The 27970-nt window shown below is 44.2% G+C and overlaps 1 protein-coding gene across 1 annotated transcript; it reads right to left on the reverse strand.

Moving 5' to 3' along the window:
- Positions 1-9629: 9629 nt before the first annotated feature.
- On the reverse strand, positions 9630-10190 carry LOC131288599 (uncharacterized). Its single transcript, XM_058317747.1, has 2 exons — positions 9938-10190; positions 9630-9871 (listed from the first exon to the last, which is right to left on the reverse strand). The coding sequence occupies exons 1-2, from the start codon at positions 10188-10190 to the stop codon at positions 9630-9632; spliced, it is 495 nt and encodes a 164-aa protein (XP_058173730.1).
- Between the last annotated feature and the right edge of the window lie 17780 nt (positions 10191-27970).

Below are 27970 nucleotides of genomic sequence, written 5' to 3' on the forward strand. Positions count from 1 at the left end.
TGAAATGAAAAGCTTCCCACACCGGAAGGCTGTTTTGCAATATATTTATTCTCCTGCCGGGAACACTTGCTTGGCCTTCATCAGCGCTTTAATACGGCTTAGCGAAGGATTACTTCACGCCGCTCCCGATGAATTTTCCAATCCACGAACCTGTTCCCTTTATTTTTATCCGCCCGATCACAGCACACCCCATTTCGCAAAGTAAAACTTTTTCCCAGTTGTATCGCCTTCTTTTTTCCTCTTCCAAGCTGTTTTACGCGGAATCGTGAAACGCTCCGGTGAGTTTTCCGGTTCGCGACAATGGAACTCAATCTCGGCCGAGGGTGGGAGGAAGCGCCGCCTGAAATGTAAAGCCCAGCAAATCCTAATCTCAAAGAAACAATCTTCGCCCACGAGTTGGCCGCTTTTTGGAATCACGTTCGAACGTTTGTTTCCTGCTGCGTCGATTGTGGAAGGTGAAGATTTTGCCTGGAAATCCCTTCGGATAACCTTCCGCTCGGCAGCTTGTTGATATCACGACCGGGTTCCTCCAGACAAAAGGGTTCCCGGTTGGGTTCTCAGGATCAGGATCAGATTACGTGATAAGATATGGGTAGATCCGAGTTGGCCTGCTACTGCCTGGTTTTGTTTGCCAACACGACTTTCTTTTCCGCATTCCTGTTTGTTTGCCACTTAAGTACGTTCTACATTATCGTGTGTGTGTTTCAATGAATTTATGAAACGAGCCTCTTGATCGTTCGACTTCCGGAGTGGAGAGTATTTGGCTGTTGCATCTCATCCACAAGAAGAAAATTTTGTTCATCGATTTTCCTGTAAATCAACATTATAAAGACACCAGATTTCGTTGGTTAAGACTTTTCCGGGAGCCGGTTTTTACGTCGTCGCGAACAGAGACGATAAAAACCTATCCACCGTTTGAAGGATTCCGTGTTACGTGGAGTGGAATAAATTTCATTCTTTATCGTCCCGTCGCGCTGTTCTCATCCAGCCAGCGTAATTTTCATCTCTTCCCTCACGGCGAACCGTATAATGCTGTTTAATGTTTTGTGAAGATTATGATGTCTTTATGTGGCCGTCTTCATAAAGCCAAGTGCAACAAGAAGCCCGGGTTCGGTCCCAAGCGTGTTCGCCATCTTGCCTAGCATTAAATCCAGCTCATTTACTTGCCATCCTTTCTTTTTATTGTGCGCCCTCTCCGAACGCCCGCAGGTGGGTGTGCAATATTTCAGGATATTGGCAGCAATATTGGCTTTAAGCGCACCCTCTTCAAGCGGAATGGGGTTTGTTTCTGCGGTGCCAAGAATTGCGGCTTCCGTTTCGAGGATGCATAAATACCGAAAAAAGAGGGCCCCATGGCAACCAAACCCGCCCGAAGCCCGGGCATTGAGACACACATAAAAACTAATTACGCTCGTAACAAACAATAATTAACCGCACTATCAGCGTAGATCTTGGGAAAAAGCGAAACCGCCCATTCCGCGGTCGGCACGTAGTGGGAAAATTGGGAAAATTCACGCCCCCACCCGTTCAAGTTTCTATCCGTGTTTCGCTCCGTGCGGGCATTTATTTGGTGGTCCACAAAAACGGACCAGTCCGCTTGCAAACAAACACACACACACAAGCTTCCGCGGTCGAGTACTGTAATGGAGTAATTATACAAGTTTTGCCTTTGGAAACATAAAAAAAATGGAACGAAACATTCAACCCACAAACCGGGATGCAGCAAGATGTTTGCTTTCCGGCAAAACCGTTTAGCTCGTTTAGTTGGGCGGTTTGATTTTCCCGAAAGTTCCGCAACGTGCCGGAAAGCTGGCTCCGTTCGCACCAGTCACCCTTAAAGTTTTCAACAATTGGAAGTAAATTACTCCAGGAATATACATAAATATTCGTTGCGCTCCTATTTTTCCGCTTCCCGCTCTTGGAAAAAGGCAGAAAGGAGCGATTTGAAGCGACTTTTCCTACCCATGGGACACATTCGACTTCCCGGGAAAGCATTCGCGCTCCGTTACAACGTAATGGACAGCGTAAATGAAACTGAAAGCTGCTTCATTTGTCCAAAAAGTCGGCCCCAACGTTCGGTGTTGGGATGAGAAAAGGTGTGCAAAAATGAAACCCGATTGTAAATTCCCCTTTTGAGCGAAAGGGCGTCCGGGGTGTCGGGAGAAAGTAGGAAAATCGCGAATCTTCCATACAAACAGCTAAACAAAAACAAATAGAAGATACGCGCACGGACAAACTTTACACTTTGACGCGCACCTTTCGGAGCGCCGCCACATCGGAAGTGGTACGGAAAACCATTAAACTTCATTTCATCGCCAGCCCAAAAGCGCCTGAAACGCTGCAATCCGCACGGTATTCTTTTTGTTTTGGGTGGAAAATTTTGCTCCCCGGCGTCCCGCTGGGGCAGGCGCAAGTTTTGCACGCCCAGTTCGGGAGATTTTTCCGAAAGTTGCATGATTTATGTTACTTTAGACTATCTATTTATCTGTCGGTCCGCTCGCTGGTCAAAGACGAGAGCCTTCACGGTGGCAGGAAAGAAGGAAAGGACGTTACGAGAAAATGTAGGTGCCATAGAGCAAAGAAAGGAATGAAGTAAAATCGAAACGCGTCGACAGAATTACAGCCTCACACTTGGGGGGTTACGCCAACGGGGGAAGGTGAGGGGATGAAAAATATGGTTTGTAATTTAAATCTTTCGCAAATTTTTATAAATCGTCAGAAGCTTCCAGGCCTTCCGCAACAAAACGTTCCGTCGCGCGAACGACTTCCCGGACACAAATTTCCCGCGAAGGAAACGGAGCACGCTATGGAAACGACGTTTTTCCCACTTCCCACGGTTTTTTCCCGCATGAAGGTGCGCGTCACCGGAGAACGCCATCAATCTTATCTCCGGCCAGACAGATGCACAAAAGGCTTTCCTTGTTTTCCCTTTTCAGCCATCCTTCCCATGGAACAGCCCCGCCTGCACTAACATTAATGGTGCGTTTTCCTTTTTTCTTCCTTACTCTGGCGTACGATTGTTGATATTTTGTATCCCACGAATGCGGGGCACATCGGGTGGGAAGAAAAGTCCGGGGAAAATAAAACACGGCCAACCGCTGGCGCTCGGACGGACTGAGATTAACGAGATGTTTGCGTGTAATAAGGTGGTCTCGTCCGTTCAAAGGATGCAATAGTCCTTCCAGGATGCAGCGGACTGCAGGATATTGCAGGTTTTTTCCATGAAGCTGTGGTGGTTAGGTTCATTTCGGACTGCGCCCGGATGAATGCTATTAAGTCTGTTTCCATTTCAAATACGAGCATAATAATCTTTTCTTACATGATTGCTCAAAAGGGATATAAATTATGGTGCTCAGCGGAGATCCTAGAGTCGGTTTTCCTGGAACTGCATTTATGTTATTTTTACAAACCGGATCATCAAACGTACTTCTACAATGAAACTCAAATTTTAAAAAGACACCGAAGCCAAACTTATGCAACAAGACGGTCATTTATTGTTATTCCCCAGCCAAGCCATGAGTGTCAGTTTCATTACTTTAAGTGTTCCGGATGTTTTCGCCGGTTGCGCATCAGCGGAACTAATTGATAAACAACGACTTCGGTTAGTCCGAGCAGAACTTTGTGCCGCTGTTTGGAAACTTGCCCTCCGAAGCTGGCCAGATCCAGCTGCTTTTCCACACAAACTGCAAGAAAAGAATAATAAAACCGCATGCAAATTTTTGTTTTTCGCATACTTCTAGGGCGGTATATTTTCCTGGTCTCAGACCGTGCATTTGCTCTCGCTTGACCGAATATTTGAGGGCATTGGTTGGGGGTTTTTTTTTCGCCGGAAAAATCCCGCAACCGGGTTCACCAGACCATCGATAGTTGTTTTCCAATCTTTGGCCCAATGGTCTCGGAGGTAAAAAGAGAAAATCTTAGCCAGCACAAAAACAGGGAAAAATCGTCTGCTGCCGGGAGTTCTGGAGCACCCGCAAAACCCACAAAGTTCAACATCCATCCACCACAGCTAACGGAGAGTGCAGAGAGTTTGAGTTTCTTTCCGTCCTAGGGGCGACATCGAATTTTGTGCGCTTTAGTGGCGGTTTTATAATGCTGGCTTTTCTCCAACACGGGTTTTCCACCGTCCGCCACGGCGGGGCGTATTTTCACGCCCTTCGATTCGCGTAAAAAATTACCAGAAAAGGTTGCACTTTTATTCTATTCAGCTTTCCGTTTCCGGTGTCTGCATTCGAGGTGCTCTCCTTTTTTTCTCTCGCTTTCCCTTGAAGCCGGTGGTTTTCGATGGCTTTTTACGCCCGGCGTCTGGTCGATGGGCGATGGCCGTCACGAACAATGTCGTCTCGAAGGTCGATTCGGGTGGCAGGGTTTTTTTTCTTTTCACCCGATCGTGGAAATGGGTGGAAAAAAGGAAGTCAACAACTAATGCGCCAACCATAAACCAGCCAAGTGGTGGTTCAAGGATGCAGGGTCACGTTTTTTGTTTTGGCTCGTTGGATCGTTTGTTTTAAAGTGAGAATTTTAGCGGCAGCGTTTCCCGAATGCAGCCACAGTGGAGAAAGCATTTTCCGACACCCGTTCTGCACTCTGCTCGGGAAAAACAACCGCAAGCGGGCGAAAAGGATGCGCCAAAAACCGTATCGGTCGTAAATTGGCATGTCGCGAAAAATACTGCATGCAAAAGTCGTTTGCGATTCACGCGGGTTTTTTTTTTCTCCCTTCCAATTCCCTCCGGCCGGTACGTGGAGATAATTCAGAGGACGTTGACTTATGGTATTTTTACAAGAGAAGCGAACAAAGCAGGGTTGTGCGTTGGATTAAAAGTAATGTTGCTCGCAGGAAATTAATTATGCACCGCGGAAAAGCGCTGACTTCTTAACGGCTCGGCGAAATGTAACGACGAAAACGGCGAGCCACAGAAATAGCCGCCCTAAACAGAATAGTTGGAAACGAAATTTATCACACGAAAATTCACAAACAAATAGGGGAGAAAACTGAGCTGGAAAAACTATCCCCATCGTCCAACCTTCCGGAAAGTGGTAATGTGTTATCAATCTTAATTTGTACTGCTTCACCGCTAATTTCCTTTTGGAGCCGTTGGAAAATGTTACTTTTTGCTGTATTTTGTTCTAAGGGTCGCTTTGTCCCCCCATTTTCCATTCCCATTCCTCACATGCACTCTTCGTCGACGTATCCCGTAACGAGGACGTGCCAAGAAAGTGGTTAATATTGTATGCCATAGCGAAGGGTTTCCCCCCATTTTGAACCGAAACGCAAACCATACGGAAGCTCCACAGTTCAATTGAGTTTTCTTGTGTTACTTTCGCTTTCCTTCGCCCGAACGTGTACGTCACGTTGATAGGGGGGGTAATTTGCCAACCGATGGGGTGGGGGGAAAGAAAACCATCCGATGCCGAAAGTGGTATTGCTTCGGGGCCGGAGGATCCTGGGTACTTCATTTATATATGGATTTCCTTGGGGATCACCCACAAGCGGAAATGGTGCAAAGCGAATATCGAAAAGAAATGGAACTCCTCGGAAGAGCCCTTCACTGGTGTGGACATCCAGTTCCGTGGAAAAGGACGAAAAAGTATGGTCCCTCAAGAGGCATCACTTCAGGGCGCTCCTTTGGCAGGAGGAGTCCGGCTGGTCCTGAGGAATGTTGGCATTATTGCGTGCCATTTTAATTGCACATCGTCGTGTCGTGTGCTTGTAGGGGTTCGAACTGGGTGACAGTTGCATGACAAGGAAGATCCATCGGAGGCTTTGGTGAGCAAAAAGTAGCCTTGGCTTTGTTACCCCTTTTCGGTTGCCACGCGGCTAGAACTTTAATGGCCAGACATTTCTTTCCTTTCGCGAGTGCAGACAAACTAGGATGGATTGGTCGCTTTTAAAAGGACAGGAGTTTTCCACGTGAACGCACCCCTTAGGGTTGTGGAGGAATTCAGACCCCTCGGTGCGATGACAATGTTATTTGATGTGCACAAATTCTACCTGGCCCATGTTCGGCTTCCGCTCGTCCTTCACGCTGAGCTCTCAATCCAAACGGTTCGTTTGGCCGTGGTGGAATTTAAACACACACTCACCTTAAGAGCCTTATGGCACGCAGCACACTTTGATGGGCAGTTGTCAAGAAACAGAACACCGCGTACCGGTTGATTAATTGGATTGTTTTTCGTGAAGCGGGGAAGGGTACCGTTTTTCGGTGGTGACAAAGGCAAAGGTGGGAAAAAGCAGGACAGGTTTGTTAATGACTTTTCCGGCGGTGTGGCAATGTTTTTGTGTTTACATTTTAAACCCGTAAACCCAAACATGGTGGCAAGGTATATCATTAGCATTACATGAACAATAAATAATAAATTACTTGTTCATTTGAAGTATAGAATGGTTGAAAACCCTCTTAGATAGCTTTGTAAGAGAGAGTAAGAGAGGCTAATGAAGTGAAATTGTTTTGATGTATAGAAATAGTTTATAAATTGAGCGTTGTTGCCATTCGTTAGAAGTAAACTAGAAAACATCCCAAAATATTCATCGTTTGAAATCAGTTGTGAAACTTTTATAACGAACGAACTGACAAACAGGTTCAAGTTAGTGGAATTTAATTTTATTAAAGATAGTGTATTTTGATTTGTTTAGTCTATTATCTTAAATCTTACCAACTCACAGTCTTCGATAAATTATTTAATATGTTATGAGTTAATGTTTAACGAGTTATTTAATTTAACTCTACGACTACCACAAATTATAAGAAAATTTTTGAAATATTTTATTATAAACAATGAAGTTATAGAATCTTAGTTTATGGTGATCCAGAAGACATTTTAAAGAACTGTATTTTAGGAAGATTTTCTAGACTTTATTGAAACTAAACAAACTAATGGAAGCAGCAACAAAAGAAATCGACAAAACTAAAACGATCAGTAAACTGTAAGAGAGGAATAAAAACATCAAAAAACTACTTTAAAAGAATATAACGGACTGGATGTTTAATATGCCTTTGCATAAAGCAAATCTAATAAGTTTACAAGCAACTTCTCTACCTTGTATAACCACCATCAATATCGTTTAATGCTCTTCTTTGCAAGTACCACGTATTATTCCTCAAAAACTCGCCTGGCGCCTCGGAACAATTACGAATCTTATTGTGAATTTGTGTTCCAGACCTGGTTACTGGCTGTGCAATTTGTATCCTCAAAGGCGCCGACCGACTTAACGTGTGAACACTGGCCATTCTTTGCTGTGGGCTTTGAATGCCTGAACATCCAGTTAGCGGTCGATGGCATTAGAACCATAGTAGGGGTTTTTTGTGTGGTCCTTCTCCTAGCTTGTACTTGTGCCCCTCCAGCATAAGTACCTTATGTCATATACTATACTATGCTACCTGTATCCTAAACTAGCAGCATGTTTTTCTTCCCGTCCAGCCCCCGGGAAGCAGTGCATACGTTACGATGCCCAATTGCCGGGTGCGATTGTTTGTGCTCCATTTCCCGAGGTTCATTTATCTTTTCCATTAATGGAATCCTCTTCCGCACCCATCCTCGGTGGTTCGGTGAATGGACCACGCATGTCTATGGTTTGCGTGCGGAAGGCGAGGGATGAGGATACAGTTCGTTGGACTTGTGGCAAAGAGTGGAAAGACCGATGTTTCAAACCTCATGCAGTGGAGCCAGACGATTGTCCAACGGTTATGCGGCGTTGGAGTATATGGTTACCTTTAAATGAAACGATGACGTGCGGGAAAAAGAGTAGGCTCTGACGAAGGAGGTAAAAAGGGGCCGTGAAGGGATGTTTCGTGCAAAAGTTCGAAAGAAAAAAATCCAGAACTCATCACTTGCCACCACCGATTCGTCTCGTGACGTGCGGTAAAACGTGTAGTATATTTTCGCCCCTTTTTTTTTGGTGGCGAAACCAGGCGTTGATTATTTGCGAAAACAATCCAGTTTGGGTTGGAGAAAAAGAAAGCGTCCGTTTTCTCAAAGTAAGCAATGCCTTAGTTTTTGGGCACGAAGAGGGTAGTTCTGAAAGAAGTCCCCCGGACTTCACGGAAAATCGTTACCAATGGGGTTTTCTCATGGACAGTAGGGGAGTAAACCAGAGTGGGGGGCAAGACAATGTATATTTTATTGGATACGTTTTGTACACCGTTTGGGGCGTTGATGAGTTGCTGGTCGAGATGCGTGTTAGGGGAGCAACTTAATGGATGGTTTGATGTCTCTAATAAAGCAATAGGATGGATTTTCGTTAGAAGAAAAGATACAATTACAAACTGTTCTTGGTTGAAATTATTTTTGGAGGGTTTATTTATTGTTATTTAATTTAAAATGCACCAAAAAACGTGTTAGGAACAACCCAAAGTTTTTATTAACTTTAATTAGAATCACCCGCAACCAATCTCTTTTACCAGGCATATATTATTCACCTGTTTTACAAATTATATCACGTGACACGTACATATTGCAGTTGAATAAATTGATTTTTCCTCATGTTGAGGAAGTATCCAACGAAATTACCATAAATTTTCACGCGTACATGCCACCGGGTTCCGGTGCAGTTCCGGGTCAGAAGGAGCCTTACCAAATTAGATGTAAGTTTACGTACGGCTGTAAGGCTGTATGCAGTGTGTTTGCTTGCTATTTTATTGCTTGACCACCTTTTTCGCAAAGAAGCGAAAGCAAGACGTACAAAGTAGACACTCGGTCTTTTACCTTTTGTATTTGCTCTAACGATTACATTCGTGTAACAACTACCGTGTATCCTAGTTTCATAGTGTGTTGGGTTTGATCTCAAAAAGAAACCACAAAAGGAGGCTCAAACACAACGTTGGAGGGTGTTTGTATGGTTACACGAGTGTCCTATATGAAAAAGAAGTAGGAGAACGAAACCTCCTGTAACGCCATAAATATCCTTACACGTGCTTACAGTGTGTACCCGGCTAAAGGGTGGCCAAGTGCCACTCCTCCACCAAACATGTGGAAAAGGTACGAGTCGAGTGTGTGTACATAAAAATCATATGCAATATTGATGATGGGAGTGCCGTCGGTGCGTTTTACTTATGGATGTGGTGTTTGGTCCGGGAAGGAAATGCACCGCGCTTCCCTTTATTTTTTTCTTCTCTTGGTGTATCTCCGGGTTTGCGCGCATGTTTTGTTTTTCCTTCGAAGCGGAAAATGTTTCCCTTTTGTGATAAATAAAAGTAACACGAAAGATGTGTATTGCTTTCTTCAGGGAGGTGTGTGTAGTAGTGAGAAAGGACGAAAATCGTACTTCTAGCCGGGGGCCTTATGTTTTATGTATAGCTTCAACGCAATACAATCTATGCCGTATGTGGGACGCCTTTCACAATTGCGAGCCATACATTAGTAAGGAAAAATGTCCACCGGAACAAATGGGTTAAACGGATGGCAGATGTGGTGGAGGAATCTTCTGGCTTAGTTTTAAATGTTCCTTGGAGTTTCTGGAGTTCTATTTCTTCGCCAAAATTGTCACTGCCAAAAACCCTTTTTATTCACTTTGTGATTGAACTTTGTTGAAATTTTCTTCCATTTACAATAAACACTGCACGGGTTTTGCACACGGATTTGTACACTTAAATCAATTTATTGCTTTAACCACAAACTCCGCTCCTCACCTCAGACATTCTCACAAGCCACCGCACCCGCTCTGGCACCAACACTGAGCCCCCCAAACACCCCCACCAGCCCGCCAACGATGCCCCCCACGATGGCGCCCGGTCCGGTGAAGATGCTGCCGATGCCAGCTCCGACGAAGGCCCCGGTCAGGAAGCCGCCACTGGCCACCCCTCCGATCGCCATCAGCATGCAGTTGTCCTCGGGTTTGTCGCGTCCCTTCAGCCACTCCCAGAGCGATATACCTGCCGGGTACGACAAGAGCGTATGAGAAGGGTCCGAGCGTGCGGACGGCGTGCCGTGCGGGTTACTTGATTCGATGTTCGTCTGCTCGTCCGAGTCCTTGGTGCGCCGCCGGGATCGCGTGACCACGGTGTCGCCCGACTCCGACTCCGACGGCTCGACCGACGTCCGCCGCCTAGGAGACACGAGCTCCGGGACCACGATCCGGGGCCGCTCCGGCTCGACCGCTCCGGCCGGAGTGTCGGGTGAGGCTAGGGCCAGACCCAGCACGACCGTGCCAGCCACGCTCAGCAGCACAATTAAACTCCCGTGAACACACATCTTGCTCGCCCGTGCACGACCGCACGAAGTCACGACCTGGCCGGCGGAACGGTTCCGCGGACCAGGCCCAGCGAATGGATTATCAATTTTAATACGCTTGCCGCACTGCGCTTGCCTCTACCCGCACCGCACGGGGTAGGTTCCGCCATCTTGACCCGGGACGGAACTGTGTGTCGACTCACATTTGCTCGCTGCGACGTTGTTAACGCACCCTCGCGGATGCTGCGACTGGCAGGAGCGTTTGCTGCTTCCGACCAGCTCCATATGAGCATATGCGGGCGGTCAATTGGTAGCTGGAATGCTGCACACTGGGCCTTAGGCAGCCACATTTAGTCAAAACATACTCATCTCGTTTTAAAGGGTTTAGCTTAGCCAGAAGTATATTTTTGACTCCATAGTTTGGTTCTGAAACTTCTGATGATTAAACAACGCATTTTGGAAAAGTACAATAAAAATATACAATTAATTATACGTGGCTCAAAAACGCAACCGAGAATTCACAAATGCACAAGTAATAACCAGAAGATTTTCTATTGATTTGATCAAACAAGAAGATCTAGATTCTCATCCTCTAGATAAAAATTGAACATCCAATCTGAGACAAAAAAAAACTTGGAACTTTCCGGATTTATACCATCCTTAGATTTAATAAAACGAAAATAAGAAAATGTTCAAAAATATTATGAAAAAATACTTCAAAATACACCCAACAAAAACCAAGATATGATGAAGCAAAAAGGTTCATAAATGTGGATAAAAACACAAATCTACTCCTATATACCTTAGAAATGACACATTCTTAGAAAACCGGCTTACATAAAATACTCTTAAAATACGTTTTTTATTCCTTGGCGATCTTAAACAGGCACTGAAACATTAAGATATCTCTGAACAATTTGTTTTATTTTTATATCTTCGTTTATGTTGTTTAATTTTGGCTTACTCTTTTGTAAAATTTTTGTGATTTAAATGGGAAACTAAATTGAAATTGGGGATCATTCTACTAACAACTGCAGATTTTTCTTGATCGATGCATGAATTTGTCCTTCCATACAAATAGCATGTTTTCCTTCATTGCAAATGATCCCGTGAATAATTATAATTATTGTAAATTTTGTCCATGCCATATGGCGCCACAACTACTGTGACAAAAGCCCTCCCCGAAGTGCTTGATGAAGATTATTACTTTATCCCATCGCTTCGACTCCCTCCGTGGGCATAAAGTGGCCAATGCGATGATGGCCGCCCATAGCGGCGCAATACACTCTTCCCCCTCCCTACCCCGCACGTCCACCACAACTCCAGCCTGTGATGTTCCGTTGAGTGGCTGAAAACACCGACGACACCGTTCGCGTTCCACTGATCTTTCGGTTCGTTAGCTTGCGTACGCGCTGTCGGCGTGGAGATTGTGCCGGCTCGAAACCGTTCGACAAACGGTGCCGCCCTGTGTCCAATTCCGTGATTAGCCTCAATTGGAGCAAGGGATTTCAGCAGCGATGGTGGTGGTAGGTTATGGCGGTGGTTGAGTCCCCATGCGTTCCAATCTTGTCCCCTCGAGGTTGGCCTCGTGGCCGGAGTTTCGTTGTACAGGGTGGGTGGTATGGTGTTGCCCTTTTTTTCATCGTACTTTTGACTACTGTTTGCGTTTGATTACACGTTATATCCGGTCGGTACACATGCACCGGCTGATTGCGACGACCGGTACACCCATCCGTCCAGCTATGCGCAGGATGATTGGGGCCACAGCTACTTAAGGTTGACGAATGTTTCCACCGGGAGTCGGAGCAAGGTCGTTGATAGTTAAAAATAAAAGTAGTGACCATTTTAAGTGATTATAAAGGGAAGAGTCTAGAGTAATATACATATTTAGATAATATGTAAAATTATGGAATGTAATCATAGAGGATTTTTTTTATTGAGAATAATTAAAAGGAAAAGATGTGTAAGTATAAATTGGCAAAAATATAACTCATTGTAGATTGAAACATTTCTAAGTGAGAACTTAAACTGGACTGGAGAAACTGGAAAAGTTATATAATTCGGTGTTTCAACAAGTACTTCTGTACAGTAAAATGTAAAACGGTATGCAAGCAAAGATTAAACTGATTAGAACGTGTAACAAGAAGAGAATACTCATACAATACTATTCGGTGTTTCAAAATGTACTTCTGTACAGTAAAATGTAAATGGGTGTCCGAAAAACAAAACGGTGCTAATTTTAACTTACATCCCGTCCTTTAGTCACACCGTTTCAGTTGCGGTCAGTTTCGGTAATAGCTGAAGTCGAAAATTTGACAAGTTTGGTGGTTCAAACAATTTATCAACCAAGCGTCCCCCGAAAAGGGCTCCAGTTCGCTGCAAGGTTGACCTTTTTGAGGCATACACATCCAGAGGAACAATTTGGGTTCCGGCTTCGGTAGCTCCGCGTAGCAAAAAACGGGAAAAACCCTTCGTAATTCCGTCGCTAGGAAAATGCGTCCGGCCTCACTTTTCGCCTTCTTCCTTATGAGTTCGTATTCCTCGTCAGCCACGGGGGATTTTCCATCAAAATCCCCTTCAGCATGGGTCGCTGTGGTCGTCGCTGCGTCTTGCCGTTATTTATGACCATAAACTTTCTGACAGCTCGTAAAGTAAGTAAATATATCAAGACGTGCGCAGGGTGGTGGGTGTAGCCCGGTGGGCGGTTGGTCAGCTGAGCAAATTTTCCAACCTCCTCTCCCCCGGTACAAGTTAGGAGTTGTAGCGCGTGCAAGAAGAAGTTCCAACCTTCCAGCCTTCAATCAAATCGCCGCTCACGTCATCACTGATGGTGTTGGATTTGATGATCCTAAGCAAGGGGAGGGAAGGAAAGAAATGGTGTTCGTGTGGAAGTGCGGAAGGGACACTAAGATTGCATTTTTTGGCCACCCAACACCAGAAGCCCTCTTGGGACCACCGTGAGCAATATACAGGGTATCTGAAATAAAAGTTTCTTAACAGGAATCGCATCGTGATGGGCTCGGGTGGGCTATACTCATTTTCGCTCGGTGATGATTTGCAATTTTTTTGTTTTCCCTCCGGCGTCATGTTTTCCCACTGCGTCTAACCAGCCCCCTTTCCCTATCCGGCATCCGGTCTTATCGGGGTCGCACGATCAATGGGCACAGTTTTGCTACCACCTAATTTCTGGGTTCCCAAAGTGGCCAGCACGCTGACGCTGACGTTGGTGAAAAAGATCATATCATCGCCCGGAACATTAGGCTCAAAAAGGATATCAACGTGGCGTGGAAAAATTGCTCCCACCGCTCGCTCGGGTCGCGCCACGTTCGTGTTGGCATGAAATGGTATATTTGGGTGCCCGTTTCCTTAGATTTCCTTGGCTTCGCTGCCATCGACAAAGGAACGATTCAATTCGTCGTGGGCTCCATATCCATTTGCCACCGGATTTATTTCATACCCAGGATACAGTAGTTCCCAAGCAATTCGTCAACAAATCTTAGTAAGGATTTATATGATTAAAGAATGTTTAACGAACGCTGCTTGTTATTTATTTCCTTGAATCTAGAGACTACTAACAACAAAGTTTACCTTGGAGTTTTTCAACTTATCAAAAACTAGAGCAGCTATTTCGTACACTGCCATTTCTACGGCAACGATTGTTAATGTTTCAGAATTGCCATTCGTGCCGCTGGAGTACATTGACAGCTACTTAAGGATATGCCATGCCCGGCGATGGATAACAAGCTTGTCGGACAAGTCGGAGAGATATCCACGAGTCAACAATAGGGACGCGCGTTCGGCGCTAATGCAACGAAAATCGGTTGTAATGCAGTGAGTCAGGGGAAAGAAATATACAACGACGGGTTTCGGAGCCCGTCTTATTAATTGTGTTTTTATGTGCTGGCGAAAGGTCACAATACTGACTGACAGGTTCGGGTTATTGGAATCCAAGAAAAGTGATTTCATATTCAGTACCCGTGGCAATGGATGAAATTCTATCAAAACAATTTGTTTGTTATCAAAAAAAGTTGCACTAGTTTACAAGTTGAGCCATGTTTAGTTTTGTAACCATGTTTACTTAATCTTTTCCTTGGGAATGAAATTGAACAACACATTGTTTCTTCAAAACGAAAATCATTTCTTAGTTTGCTTTTGACTAGAATTGTGTAATTCCAACTTTGTTTCGAGAACCTGAAAGACTCTTTGCTACATTTTTGAGATTAATGAATCTTTTAATGAGGGATTAATAACTCCCGAAGATTTGTTAATGTTAAAAAACAAAAAAGTAGCAGAAAAACCTGAGAAGAAAGACTCCCTAGTTTGTTTAAAAGTTAAGGCACAACACTACTTTTGACATGCTCTAAGTTGTATTGGGAAAAAATATAAAAATTTGATGAAATAAGTTGTTTTCAAATCTATCACATGTTTTTAAACAACTAGAAGTCACAGAAGAACATTCCCAGATTTTTCGTCACGAAAAAAACTTAAATAATATTAAAGATAGTGCAATTCTCTTAACAATCTTGAAAAGCAACAATCCGGCAAATAAATATTTCAAATGCGAAAAACATCTGAAAAATGTAAACCTCAGCTCGAGCTCAGATTCAGAGGCACGAGACCACTGGTACCGTTTAGTAGTGCGGTTCTATCCTTCAAGGAATTTCTCTACCTGTCCGCCTCTGAGGTATTGCATAAACTTTTTCTTAGAGGACTGCACCCCTGGCTAGTGGGAAATATTAGTCGGAAAAAATTTCTACCCAAAACGTAGGTAAACGTGCATGGTACCTTTTTCGGTACTTGTCCCTCCCATGCTCCCATCCGAGCCGACCCTAGAACGCGCCTGGTTTGGAGGAGTCGCATATCCTTCGACGAGGCACGTACCCGAAACGTGTGGTACACAAACAAGTGGATTATTTGCCGGAGGATTTTCCGCTTTCTCGGGTTGGCTTTCCCTTCTCGTTGCCGTTACAAGTGCCGTAGCGTGTCTGCTGGCTCCAAATCAGAAGCGAGGGGGTGCTTCTTTTCTTTTTTTGTGTCACGCACACCGGTAAAGGAATTCCGGTAACTTGAATACTTTCAGGAGCACAGGATGCTCCCCTGAAAAAGCACCACAAGAATCGACACTTGAAGGTTTCGGCGCTGGGTTCTGGGGCAACGGAGATCTCTTCATATTCTTAATATTTTCCTAGCGTGCGAGCGGGATGAATGTGAAGTAGATGAATAAAATACGCAAAGCAAGAGGGAAACAGAGCAAGAGTGAGTTCTGCCTCGTCGAGTGGATCGTGATCTATACAAATAAATATTCAACAACGATGCTTTCCGTTTTTGCTACCTTCTTTGCCGGAAGCATTGCGTTCTTCTTCGGTGGATTTCGTAGACTCTCCCCTTGTCTGCTCGCAGGTCCTAGTTGTGTCTGATTTTCTAAATGTATGACGGGCGAAGGAAGCCACAATGAATAGGAAAAACACTCGCAACGTAAGAGTTCCACCGTTACGTGACACGATCGTCGGTGCGCGAGGCAGAGATCCTTTCCTTTCGTTTCCAGGAATCTGGGTTTCCCTTAGCACGGAAACAGTGGCTCGAAAGTAGGACAAGCCCGTGCACGAACACAGATAGAAGGGCGCGTTTGCAGGATTGCTTTACTTTTCGCCGATACATTTCCTCGCACGAAGGAAGATCCTTCCTGTCATATCAAAATACTATTTCATGGCGGAATTCGAAGCTTGGGAGTGTGAAGTTTTCTACCATCTAGAAGAACGCGAAGGGGGAGTTTGAATAAAGTTTTGATTTTGATTTTTCAACCAGGTCCACCCTGTCCCTTTTGAAAGCAAAACAAAATCTGACATCCGAAGATGCCCCTGCAAGTCTTGGCGTGCGCCCAACAGGACATCCTCCCCCTTGTTCCTCGGAGACACTGAATGTCTCGGAAAGAACGTTTCCATGTGCGAAATGTGCGATATGTTATTGATATCGATTTTCCTGTCAGGAGTCATTTTTCTTTCCTTCCACAAACCGGGAGCGAAGATTGTTCTATTTGTCCTCCCATCGCTTTCGAAGGCGGTGGTTCTACTTTCACTCGCTGTTTTCCAGGGTTTGTTTTTTGTTGAAAGATTTTCTTTTCGTCCCGGCGTCACCAGCCGGATCGAAGCGAATCGGGAAAGCAAATAAATAGACTGATTTACATTTTGATGAGAAAACAGGAAAATCGGTTTATTAGCGTGTGGAAAGTGGGTAGCGCTACGGAACAAAAACAATAGGAATCCGTACGAAAGTGTCCAAGTGTTCTTCTGGGGTTTTGCAATATGGTGTCTTGATTCCTCACGGATGACAGTTTCGTTCTGATGATTGATTTCATGATTTAATTAATACGATAGCGTTGTTCAAGCAGTTGATGTGAATTAAATAGGCTTTGGAAGTTGGTTTTTCGAAAGGATAGTTTGCAATATGAAATATTCGAGGGTTAGGACCGATTTCTTCAAAAATCTTTATTTCATGCTGGAAATTTGGAATAAACCTGTTCTAACAAACTTCATACTGTGTTAAACCAGCTTGAAGTCTTACTTGTGGTCTGCTTGGTTTCATTTAGAACTACGAAAGATTCTTGGACAGTCGACGACATTAAACCAAACAACAAACTTTCCCAAAACAAAGTGTGCCATATGTCGCTGTTACAGTTCTGCTAATCACCCTAAAGAACAAACATCCAGGAAAGCTATGATTGGAGCTTGAAAGTTGATCGTTCAGTTTCTCCTTAGATTCTGAAGATCTGTTCTTGGATTCCGCTTTTCCGAATCGTTTGTATTGGTGAAAAAGTTTAGTGGAAATTCAGACGCTTGGCAGACCCTGCGTAGGGTAGGGAAACTTTTTGGAAAATCGTTGCGGCGTACACAAACCTCTCCGGTTCCAGGTGGTGCCGGTCTGGCAGGCGACAGAAATCGCTATCGAAAATCACACAAACAAGTTGTAATGAAGAATGACAACAACAATGCCACAGAATTGCTAAGTGGTGGTACGATGTCCCTCTGGGAAGGACACGAGATTCATGCACCATTCTAATCACAGGGCGCCCAAATGGTCGATGCGTTCGACGCCATTGCTCTGGTTGTGTTAGCTGTTAAGGAATGAAGTGAGTGCGTGTGTGTGTGTTTTTTGCACTTTTCCACTCAAACTGTCTAACAAGACTGGTCAGGGTATATCTAGGACATAGCATTCGATGTGGCAGGATGCTGTTAAATTCGCCGCTTCACACGATTCCGTGCGTTTTGTGGCTGCTGCTTCACTTGTGCAGCGATGCATCATTGGGAGTTTGGGTGGAGGCGACTGTTCCAAATGGTTCTCCGGGCAATGTTCGGCACGGTTTTGGGGTAATTGTTTTACGCTCGATGTCCAAGCCATCGCACAACTGCACTCGCCGCTGACTCGGTCCTCGGAGCCCCCTGCCGAACTCTCGGGAGTGGATTGAAACAGAAAACAGAAGCAACGGCGCATTGGCAGTGTGCGGTAGGTATTTTGAAGTCTGGTTGCAGTCTGGTTCCGTTCCTTCCCACGAGGACAATGAATGCAAAATGCAGCAGAATACCTTACAGCCACTACCCGGCCCGTTCAAGGATCATGTTGATCATAATAATTTCGTTCATCCACCAATTCCGACGTGATTCCTCAACTATTCACCGACGGTGGTGATGGAGGTGCCCCGTCGATCTGGGGACACATTCCGACTGTCGCCGGCGGGTTGACAGCGTGCCGGAAATTAGCAGCTTTATGCGTGTTCGGTTTCCCATTTTCCCCGGACAAAGCGTGCAGTCTGAGCTGGGCCGGAGCTGCGGGCGGCCGAACAGAGATGATAAATAATTGAACTAAATTGGCTCAAAATGGGACATAAACAGGAGGACGTTTAATGGTACCGGGCGCTTGACGGAACAGACAGCGCACCGACCAACGCACAGTGCCGCTGGGAAAGGTTTGTGTGTTTGTTGAAATTTTCCCATTATTGTCCAGGGTCCGTGTTTTCACGCGCACTGGGAAATTTGTTAGCCACATGCGGGACGAATTGTTCGAAATGCACTGCGCGACTGTTTTGCATGCTTACAAATTATCCAAAACGCACTGTGAGGTAACATTCTGCAAGCGGTGCTTTATGCATGCAGTATGTCACGGTTTGTTAAAACTTGAATGTACAATTGAGGATGATGTTCGTATAGTGTTTGAATTTTAATGGCAATAAAAGCAGTAAAGTGGTTGGATACAATATTAATTACCGTATTCTAATATGATTACTTATGTTTTTATTGAAGATTATTGAAATTACTTTATTTTTTGTTTGCGTTTCTTTATCATTTGAAGTATAGATGTAAATTTTCAGTTTTATTAAATTGATTCAAACTCGTAGGATTAAAATTTGTGAAAGGATAATTTGGGTAACAAAGTTTGTTTTCCAAACTCTATCAATATTCATACATTAATTGATCACTATATTACCCTCTAAGAATTAAATCAAGAATGATAAACCGAAGAATTATCTTCTTCTCCACACTATTTTTCTGTTCATATTTTTGTTAATTAAAGCGGTAGGAAGTTATTGTTGGTATGTTGTGCTTCATATTCATGAAATCGATTTGGACATAAAAAACTATGAAAAACTTGTTAAAGAAAAAACACTGATAATCACGTAAAGTTTGACTATGAATGAATATTGAAACAAAAATGTTGTTTAACAATTATCAAAGATGATTCTATTTTTGTTTGATGTTCGCAGAACACATAAGATCGATTTTTTAAAAAGAAAAATTAAGATTTTGATACCTAACAAAATGTCACAAGATTAAATGAAGAGTAAAACTTCTCCTTCAATTTGTTTCAACTCACAGTTACCAAGTAAGAAAACAAATATGACAACATGTCAAACAAAACAAAAACACAACACACTTGTTGAATAAATCCGTTCCGCTACGATGTAATTCATAAGCACAATCATCTGTCATTGATCCTTTTTTGTTGCTCTTTTTCTATTTACAGCACACCACCTGTCACAATGGCCGACCAGAATCCATCTCCACCGATCACGTCGGCTCCAAAGCGAAGCACCGATCATCCTTCCACCATCGCGTCCCTCGGCCTGGCGTCCTCTCCCCTGCTTCACCTGCACGGCTCCGAATCGTGCAAAAACTCCCCCAACGTGCCCCGTCGCCATGATCCCCATCATCTGCCGCACCATGCCGCCGCCATGTTGCTGCTGGAGAGTGGATCACAGAGTGCGGCATCGTCGCCTCTGCCGAACCGACGGCTCGATAAACTACAGGGCGTCATTCGCGATGGCCAGCGTTCGACACCGCTCGCTGGTAGGAGAGGAGCGGACGGCGGAGGTGGCGAGTACGAGATCGATCGAATGGCGATCGATTCGCCGCTCATCTCCCGACGCTTCCTGCAGCAGCAGCAGCAACCGTGCGAGTGTGTCGGTGCAACGCCGGCCAAGCGTCGCGCAGCGTCCGAGTGTGCGTGCAGTCAACAGGGCAGCTGCGATCAGCAGCAGCTTAGTCAGCAGCAGGTTGCGATGCGTAAGCGTGTCGATTCCGACTGCACCGGGTCCTGCCTGCGGAAGAACGTCGTGCGGCACAACTTTGGCCTCGCGAGTGTCAGTGGTTTCGGTGGTGGTGGTGGTGGTGGTGTCAGTTCTTGCGAAAACTCTCCACTGCCAGTGCGCCGCAAGGAGCTTTCGGGGCTCCATCAAGGCGCCGGCAGTGCGTTTCCAGTGTCGCCCGCGAAAAGTGTGCTCGGTGAGCCGGGAGTGTTTTCCTCGCCGATCCATCGTTCGGGTGGGGCGGGCATACAGCCGTACTCACACCATGCCCCGGTCACGTCCTACCTGGGATCGGCGAGCCCCGCGAAAAGTGTGCTTGGTGAACCGGGAGTGTTTTCCTCGCCGGCGCGCAGTGTTATCTGCAGCCCGAACGGTGCTTCCGGTGTTAGTGGTAGTGCGTGTGAAGTGCTTGAGGAAACAGATGCGTGTGGAGGTGCAGGTGACGCGTTGGCCAATGATCAGACAATCGTCTCCGGATGGCTCAAGTTTCGCGACAGCAAGAAGGTAAGTGGGAAACAAAATGGCATTTCTATTACGCACAGCGTGCGACAGTTGTTGCGATTATGATTGCCAGCAATCAATCATGATGGACGATTGATTTATGAAAATTTGATTCGCAACAAGCGCTTGTTCCATTTAGATAAAGGTTCCTTCTCTTTCAAATACTTTTTTTCGATTGATTCCCTCATTATCAATCCGTGTTGATTGTTAGCGCCGAAAGATCGTCTGCCTTTTTAGCTTCAATTATTTATGACACGCATTCATTCGTCATGAATTAGGTTTACTGTGCAAACATTTTTTTATGAAATCTATACCTCATACCAAAAATCAATCTCGTCGATAAGTTATCTGTTTGTTTCTTCTGGTCCAAGAAGAAAATAATTGCATCATATATGGAGAGTTTTTTTAAAATCTCGGGGTAGATTTTGTTAGAAAAAATACCTACTTAAAGTCTTGGGCAGCCAATTTTCCGACATAATTATTAATACACATTGATGGAAAATGCTAAAAGCTATAATTATATTTACTGCGATGAAACTAAAGGATTTATTGATTAGTGCTTGTAACTATCATGTAATTCAACGTGAATTCATGTTTTGTCATCAAAAAGTCAAGGGCGTCTTCGTGAAAAATAGTTCGTGAATATGAGTGTAGAACTTTTTTCTTCAAAAGTGAATTGAACTGTATTCATATTATGTAAAGGTGATATTGCTTGAAATTATTGCGAGCATAGTCAACCAGATTAAAAAGTGAAAATGTCTCAATCGTTAGAGCACAAAGAAAAACAAAAGTGCAGACTGATGTAATACCAAAGCTTATGTACGATAAGACTTCCCCACATGTTACTGTGTACGTGTGAATATTTGTGTGTGCTGTGTGTTGCTTTTCAACGCCACTGCTGGAAAGGATCAGAGCTTTTCTTTCCACTGCTTCCTCAGTCAAATAAGATAAACAGATCTGCATTGTGTAAATCCGACGAAAAACAAGCTTTTCCCGGACCTAAACCAATGGCAAACTCGATGAACCGTTCGCTTCCTGGCCGGTCTAATCTGTATAATCCTCACCGATTCTCTCCGTCAGCTTTCGGATCCACTTTGGCAAACGGTTTGGCGATAAAACTCTGGCCCAAGGGTCTGGGCGGAAAACGGGTGGAAAATGGTTTTGTTTGGAGTTCCGTTCATTAACCTAATCCTCCGCTGCCAGATAGCGGCATTAATGAGCTTAGCAAATCAACCAGGGCTCGTTGCTGTCGGCTGCCGGGAAAGGTGATACATTTATTTGGCCATAATTGCCCCGCGAGCGATTTCGGAGGCGCAGGCGAATGCGCATTAATTTGACTTTTCCTCACGCTTTCCTTCCGGTGCACGCGTTGGGAGGCTGTGCTTGTGACGGCGTGTTCCACGAGTAGCGTATTTGTTGTTTTTTTCTGGTTCAAATACTTCCTCGGAAAATCCTTCCGATCCACCGGCATGTTCTAATCCATCGCTGTTGGCAAGAATCTTCTTTGCAACTTTGTATCGTTACTTTATTTACAAAGAGCAAACATGAGCAGGCCGTGGAGTTTTTTGAGGCAGCTCTTGAATGAAATTTTCCACCCCATGATAAGCTTGGAAGTCCCCCTCTTTCTTTCCTGTTCGAACAAAACGTGGAAAAGGTAAAGAAAAGAATTTTCCTTTCAATATGGCAGTGACTCCGCTCCCCCCAACCGTTACCGTCTCCATAGCATCACCCGACGGAGCGTTGGAATGTTTGAAGGATGGAAGCCGGTTCTTTTAGAATTTCTCTCTCTCCACCCCCTGACAAACCTCCCTCCGCGTGCACCCGGTCGACGATCACTTGACATTTCCTCGTGGAAAAGCGTGATGGATTTTTTCGCTTCTTAAGGGAGGTGCGTTGCAGCTTTTCCTCTGCAGGAGTGCCTTTTCTTCTCGATGGGGAAGAAAAATTAATCCAATCTAAATGATAAAGTCAGGAATCGGAGCGTTGCGAGCAATGTGTAGGACAGCGAGTTTGGTGGGAGGTTGTTTCGGTTTCGGTGATTAATTATTTTGGTTGACTTTTGCGTTTTCATTACGGAGTGCGGGGCGGTTCCGAGAGGATGGGGGCAATGGAATGTCTGTCGGAGTTCTAGTTGGGTCGCTTCATCCGGCAAGTGAAACAAACACGTGACGGAGCAAAACATCCGTTAAGCAACAGACGAACGTTTGGCGGGATGCTTGATCTGTGGTTGTGAGAAGAACAAAAACACACAAAAAACCGAGCAGAAGCTAACAGATAACAGCGACTTGTCTGCGCTACGCGTGGAAAACCGAGACAGAGTGGATCGCTAAAATTCTTTGAATTAGTGAAACGTATGTTGAAAGGTGGAACACAGAAATTGAATAGAAAGAAAAAGGAGCAAAATTACTCACTGAGGAAAGAGAAAAAGAAAAAAAGAAAACCACCACCCCCGATGCCAGTTTTTTCTTTGTTATACCTTGCGAAAGTTGCCCCGAGGTTTAGTACTAAAATCAGCGGAAAAGAAAGAAAGCCGGTGATGAAGCGAAAAATAATTTGATGAAGAAGAATATGTCGCCTGTCGGCAAAGGACGACGGGTCGGCTGACAAATGTGCGATAAGAGTGAATGTGGCCGGGAGGAAAACCTGTAAAAATGTACGTTCACTAATGAATTTTCACTTCCTAGCTGACGAGTCTTGAAAATGGACTTGTTGGACTAATGATTTAGAATATGTTTGAGAAAAAATCTGTTGCTATTTTTATTCATTTTGATCAGTGAAGTCAAACTCATTTCACCTCGCGGGCCGCATTTCCTCCCAAAATAGGTATGCAGGCCAAAACTTGACCTAATTGATTGGATTGGTTAAAATATGTTCTTATGAATGTGGTTTTATCACAACAGGTCCCATGTTGTCGAAAGAATGTGCATTAGAACCTAGTAAAGTTGTGGTAAATAGAGTTTCAGAGCCTTAGATCAGCTAGAAAATTGAACCTGTATCAAACTGTAAGAAGCCTCATCCCGGTTGGAAAAGCATTGGCTCAATAGAAAGCTTTGCTCCATTACTTACGGAATTAGGAGCTTGGCCTGAGGAACGAAGCCGTTAGACTCTGTAAGTTAACGCTTCAGGTTCCGTAAAATCGGTTGTGGATTGTTTAGGAAATTTTATAAACGTGTTTGTTAGAGGCGCGTGTGTGTGATTTTTGTATATGAGCCGACTGAATAATTTTTCCATCAGAAACTGCCAATCTGTAGTGCGTTTTTGTAAACGGTTTTTGTGATTGTGTTGTGATTGTTTCGATGATAGTGTATTGTGTCGAAAACTGTGTCATAAATGCTTGTTTTTAAGTTGTTTTAACTTTTTTGTATTGAAACCCTTTTGAAGAATTGTTCGTGCATTTCCGGAATCCGAAAATACATAGAAAAAGTGTTTCGATCGAGATGAGAAGTGAGTCGTGAACATTTTTTGGAACCATGTTGAACGATGCATTATCAATCCGGTGTTTCCTGGATATGCCTGCTCAACCGAACGCATAGTGCCCGAGACCGACATCGTACTTTGTTATCCTTTTCATTTCCCAAAATTTTAAATCGTTTCGAAAGCCCCCGTTTTTCTTTTCTCTAATCGAGACCCCGCCAACTTCTTTTTGAAGTTACTTTCATTCAGATCAGTTTCCGCCATCATTCTCTAGATTCACTACACCGAACTCACTGAACTACTGGAAGAACCATTGACTGCAATTGACATGTAGTACATTAAATGTTCGCACAAAGCTAGCTAGGATTTGTATTATCACATAATAAATTACTTCTTACAAAATTTACAAAATTCGAGTAAAAATGAAGGTTTATTAATCAATCATTTTCAAAGTTTTGATAAATTCAAATCAAGTTTATTAAAATATATGTTGTAATTCAACACTATTGTATATTTTGGTACAGATTTTAGGAAAGTACTATATAACTATAGCTAACTTATTGCTAGGCATCTGTTATTTTATTTAGAATGCTCTTTTAGTTCATCATGTTTATTTTCTATGAACACTATTTATTCGCTTGTCTCGCCAAATCTGTGTAAAACCTTTGCCCTTGTCAACCGCTAAATATCGGCGTTATGTGTCTCAAAGTTATATATTACTGTCTTATAGAAATTGTTTAAATTGACATTCGTTCATTTCTCTTGCAATTCACAGTTCGCGAAACCATTTACAACAAATATTTTACTATATTCAAACGAAAGCCAATACTGAAGGATCCGAACATTCGATGTATTGCTTCAAAGGGGTCGCGGACCGCATCCAATGTTCTTGCGGGACGCATGTTTGACATCTCTGATTTAGATCACTGAGTCACTGTCCTTGTACCTTAATGGAAAAATTTCGAAATTTATAATGTTACACAATATAAATAAATCGAAGAACTCAACATAACTTATGAAGCTCGTTGAATGCCATAAATTTTCATGAAACTTAAAAGGATATGGTAATTGAAGAGAAAAATATCATCAAATGATACCCGGATCTGAAGCGATCTCTGTGTTATCAGATTGGATCACCATTTTATTCTATTAGAAACACGTTTACTCCATCGTTTTTTTTTGGAACGTTAATAAAATTATATTGCATGGAAGGAAAGGAAAATCAACTGGTTCATCGGATGCCTCGGTGAAATGGATACTTTTCAAGGAAATGTCTACTGCGAGAAAGTTTTTTGCTTTAACTTGTAGAGTGTTAACGCTCTCTTCTGGAAGAACGCTTCCATGTTCCATCGGAGTGCATTTCCCAAAACCTTCCGAACCTCACATTTGCTCCTTATAGCTCTAAACGACGTCATCGTTGTCGTCCATGCGGAACAAATGTTCTCCCGCAGGCTAGTTTTTCCAACTGCAGTTCCCGCCGCAGTTACTTTTCCTTTTACGGTTCGCTCCATTCGCAACAGCTGGGCGAAAGTTCGGGGGTGGGGAAATTAGTGTAAAACAAACAACCCCATTCGGGGCCGTTTTTCCTCCATAGATGGCGGGTTTGGTTGCACTTTGCTCCCTGCGTGTACTCTATCCCACGAGGGTTCGCCAGGAAGGCATCCTCGTTCGGTCCGGTTTCACTGGAGCTCGTTTAATTTTATTTGACTTTTCACCAAACCCGGTGTTGAATCAGCTGCTCGAGCATATGGAGTTTGAAGCAGAGCTAGGGCAACCCCTAACGCCCCCTATTGCAGTTTCAATTTCTCGTTGACCAGAACCAACTTTAACCTGCAACGGACCTCTGGTCGGAGAAAGATTTCCGTCTCTCGAGGGAGGAAAAACAAAACACAACTGTTTAGTAATTCCAGGCAGGCTCCAGCTGAAGCCGCTGGCTGTTCCGGCTCCACCGGGTGTTTTCCATCCGATTGGTCTCTCCGGTGTTTTGGAGCGTAGTTACTTGGTGCTTGTTTTTCCGTTGTAATTTCGACCTACCCGTGAGAGTTCGAGAAGAATTTTCCGGGATCCAAAAGTGGACTCGCAGGAGTACCGACGGCCAACCTCCAGTGTATCGTTTCGAGCTGCTACCAACGCAAAAGTGTCCCGGTGTGGCCGGACCACTGTTTAGGATGCATCACGTGGCATTTTCCTAGGGTTTTTTTTGTTGTTGTTGTCGAAGAAGCGTTTTCAACCCCACGAAACGTGCCGGAAAAGTTTGCATCTGCGCCGATCAGCCGGAAACATTGGAACCTGTTATTGGAGGTTCGATGTTCGGGGGTTTTTCCCTTAAACGGATGCACCGGGAATTCAAAGCGATCGTTTCGATACTGCAGTAGCCGTATGCAGAAGATGCGGTTTCTTTCGGTTTCCGTTTCCTCAAAGGACCATTTCTTAATACGAAACCGGAATGCGATTGCGATAAGATCGGCCAAAGAAAAAAGTTGACCAAAAACAGTACCATCAGTCGAATCGAATTCGTTCGTTTCATTTCGCGTGAGTTTTCCTCCCGCCAGCTTTCTCATCTCGTTGGGCTTTTTTTTGGGAAGGATGTTTGCTGCACTGAACCTTCTGTTTGCTTTTCCCCCTCAGCTCTATCCGGCGGAGATCGACTCTCCAGCGCCACTTATTTATTCATTTGATGTGAAAACGTAGACATATTACGGTCATAACATTAAATCAACGTGGGCCGCCGCGGCGGGGAACTTGAACCACGAGGTGAAGCAGCTCGTGCGAGGTGTGCGCATATGTCCAGACTTTCCGCGAGACCCAAAACGACCCATAACTGACTCCTTCGGAGATGAGTCGGTGTGGGAAAGCAAATAAAAACGCGAATAAAAACTCTTTTCTCCGCACGACCTGCGACCGGGCGCTGTTTGTGTATCATACTTTGTTTTATTGATTTTCTTTCCCGGACGCTTTCATTTTACGATCCCGTGCCGTCTCCTCCCAAGTGGGGAAGTTCCTGAAGTTTACGGTAGGATTAGGGCATTGGAAGGGAATGGAAAAGAAACTTATTTATATGATCACATATGCAAACGTATGAATAACTTCAAACGAAAGCCACCCTGCTTCCGTTTTCTCGTTCCGTGATGTGTTTGTGCGCAGAGCCCTTTCGGCCCGGCGCGTGTCCTTCCGCGATGGATGGTTGTTTGAAGTTCATCCTGCCGTTTCCAGCTGTTCCCAAAAAAAAGCAGGCATGTTCCCGCCTTCTTCACGCGGCGTAAGGATAGCAACTTTTTACTGCCTTGTCTGGGGGGAGAGCCTTTGCAGGCCAGCTAACAAGCTGCCCGTCCGGAACCAGACCAATGTTCCAAATGGGATGTGTCGAGTCGAGTCCCCCCCAGGGGTCGGAGGGGTGAGCGGGGTGGGTAAATACATATTAGCGTAATCAGATCCTCGCGAAACTGAGCGGGGAGTCACGTGAACGTGTTCCAGCGCCACTTTCTGTCTCTTCCATTTTGTTGGTAACGAAATCAGAGCCTACGTCGAGTAGGTGACCTTAGGCGCGTTTTTTTTGCTACTCTCGGGCTTATCTAGTGACGTTGCTTGATGATGATCACGTACTTCTGCCAGCCGAAAGCTTACCTAAGGACATTTGTTTGGCGAACGCACGGGATTAAACTTGGGTGAAAATTTTATTTTCTCACCCATAAGTGGCATCATTTATTTTGGTGTCTATTTCGTTAGGTATTTCATATTTATGTGAGATAAAGACAACTTTGTTAAGGTTGAATTTATTTATGTTTTTCTTGTTTTCCTGGTTTTTATTTTATTTTGTGTTATAAAAGGCGGGTTTCAAAAATGAAATTTCTCCTTAAACACCTTCTCGTCCGGAGTCTCCACAGTGGAGACGTTGAAATCGCACTGATTGACAGCCAATCACACCATGTTGGAGTGATGACAGTTTTATCAAAATAAGCACAGTTTGTTTTGGCTTCCACGCGTTTTTATTACAAAGTTACAATGTAAACAATTTCGGGGATTGAATAAGTACATTAGATAAATATAATAAGTGGGGTTCGCTCACCAGTTCTAGGAATGAAGACAGAAAGAGAGCATGAAAAAAACAAACTCCTATATACTGCCACATGTTTTATAAAAAATTCTCGTATACAGGACAATTTTCAAAGTGCATTAAAATGTATCCACATTGGAATATTGATAACTAAAACTAGATGGTAGGCCACAAAATGGATCTTTTTGCAGCTGTATTATTCAACTCTTCTACTTGTTGGCAGATATCGTGAATCGTTTTCTTCTTGCTCTCAAA

Source organism: Anopheles ziemanni, chromosome 3 (assembly GCF_943734765.1).
Source record: "Anopheles ziemanni chromosome 3, idAnoZiCoDA_A2_x.2, whole genome shotgun sequence".
NCBI classification, from domain to species: Eukaryota; Metazoa; Arthropoda; class Insecta; order Diptera; family Culicidae; genus Anopheles; species Anopheles ziemanni.

Coding starts and splice junctions, on each gene's coding strand:
- LOC131288599 (XM_058317747.1), bottom strand. CDS start 10,190: ATGTGTGTTCACGGGAGTTTAATTGTGCTGCTGAGCGTGGCTGGCACG. Junction 9,872..9,937: donor GCAGACGAACATCGAATCAA/GTAACCCGCACG, acceptor CGTACCCGGCAG/GTATATCGCTCTGGGAGTGG.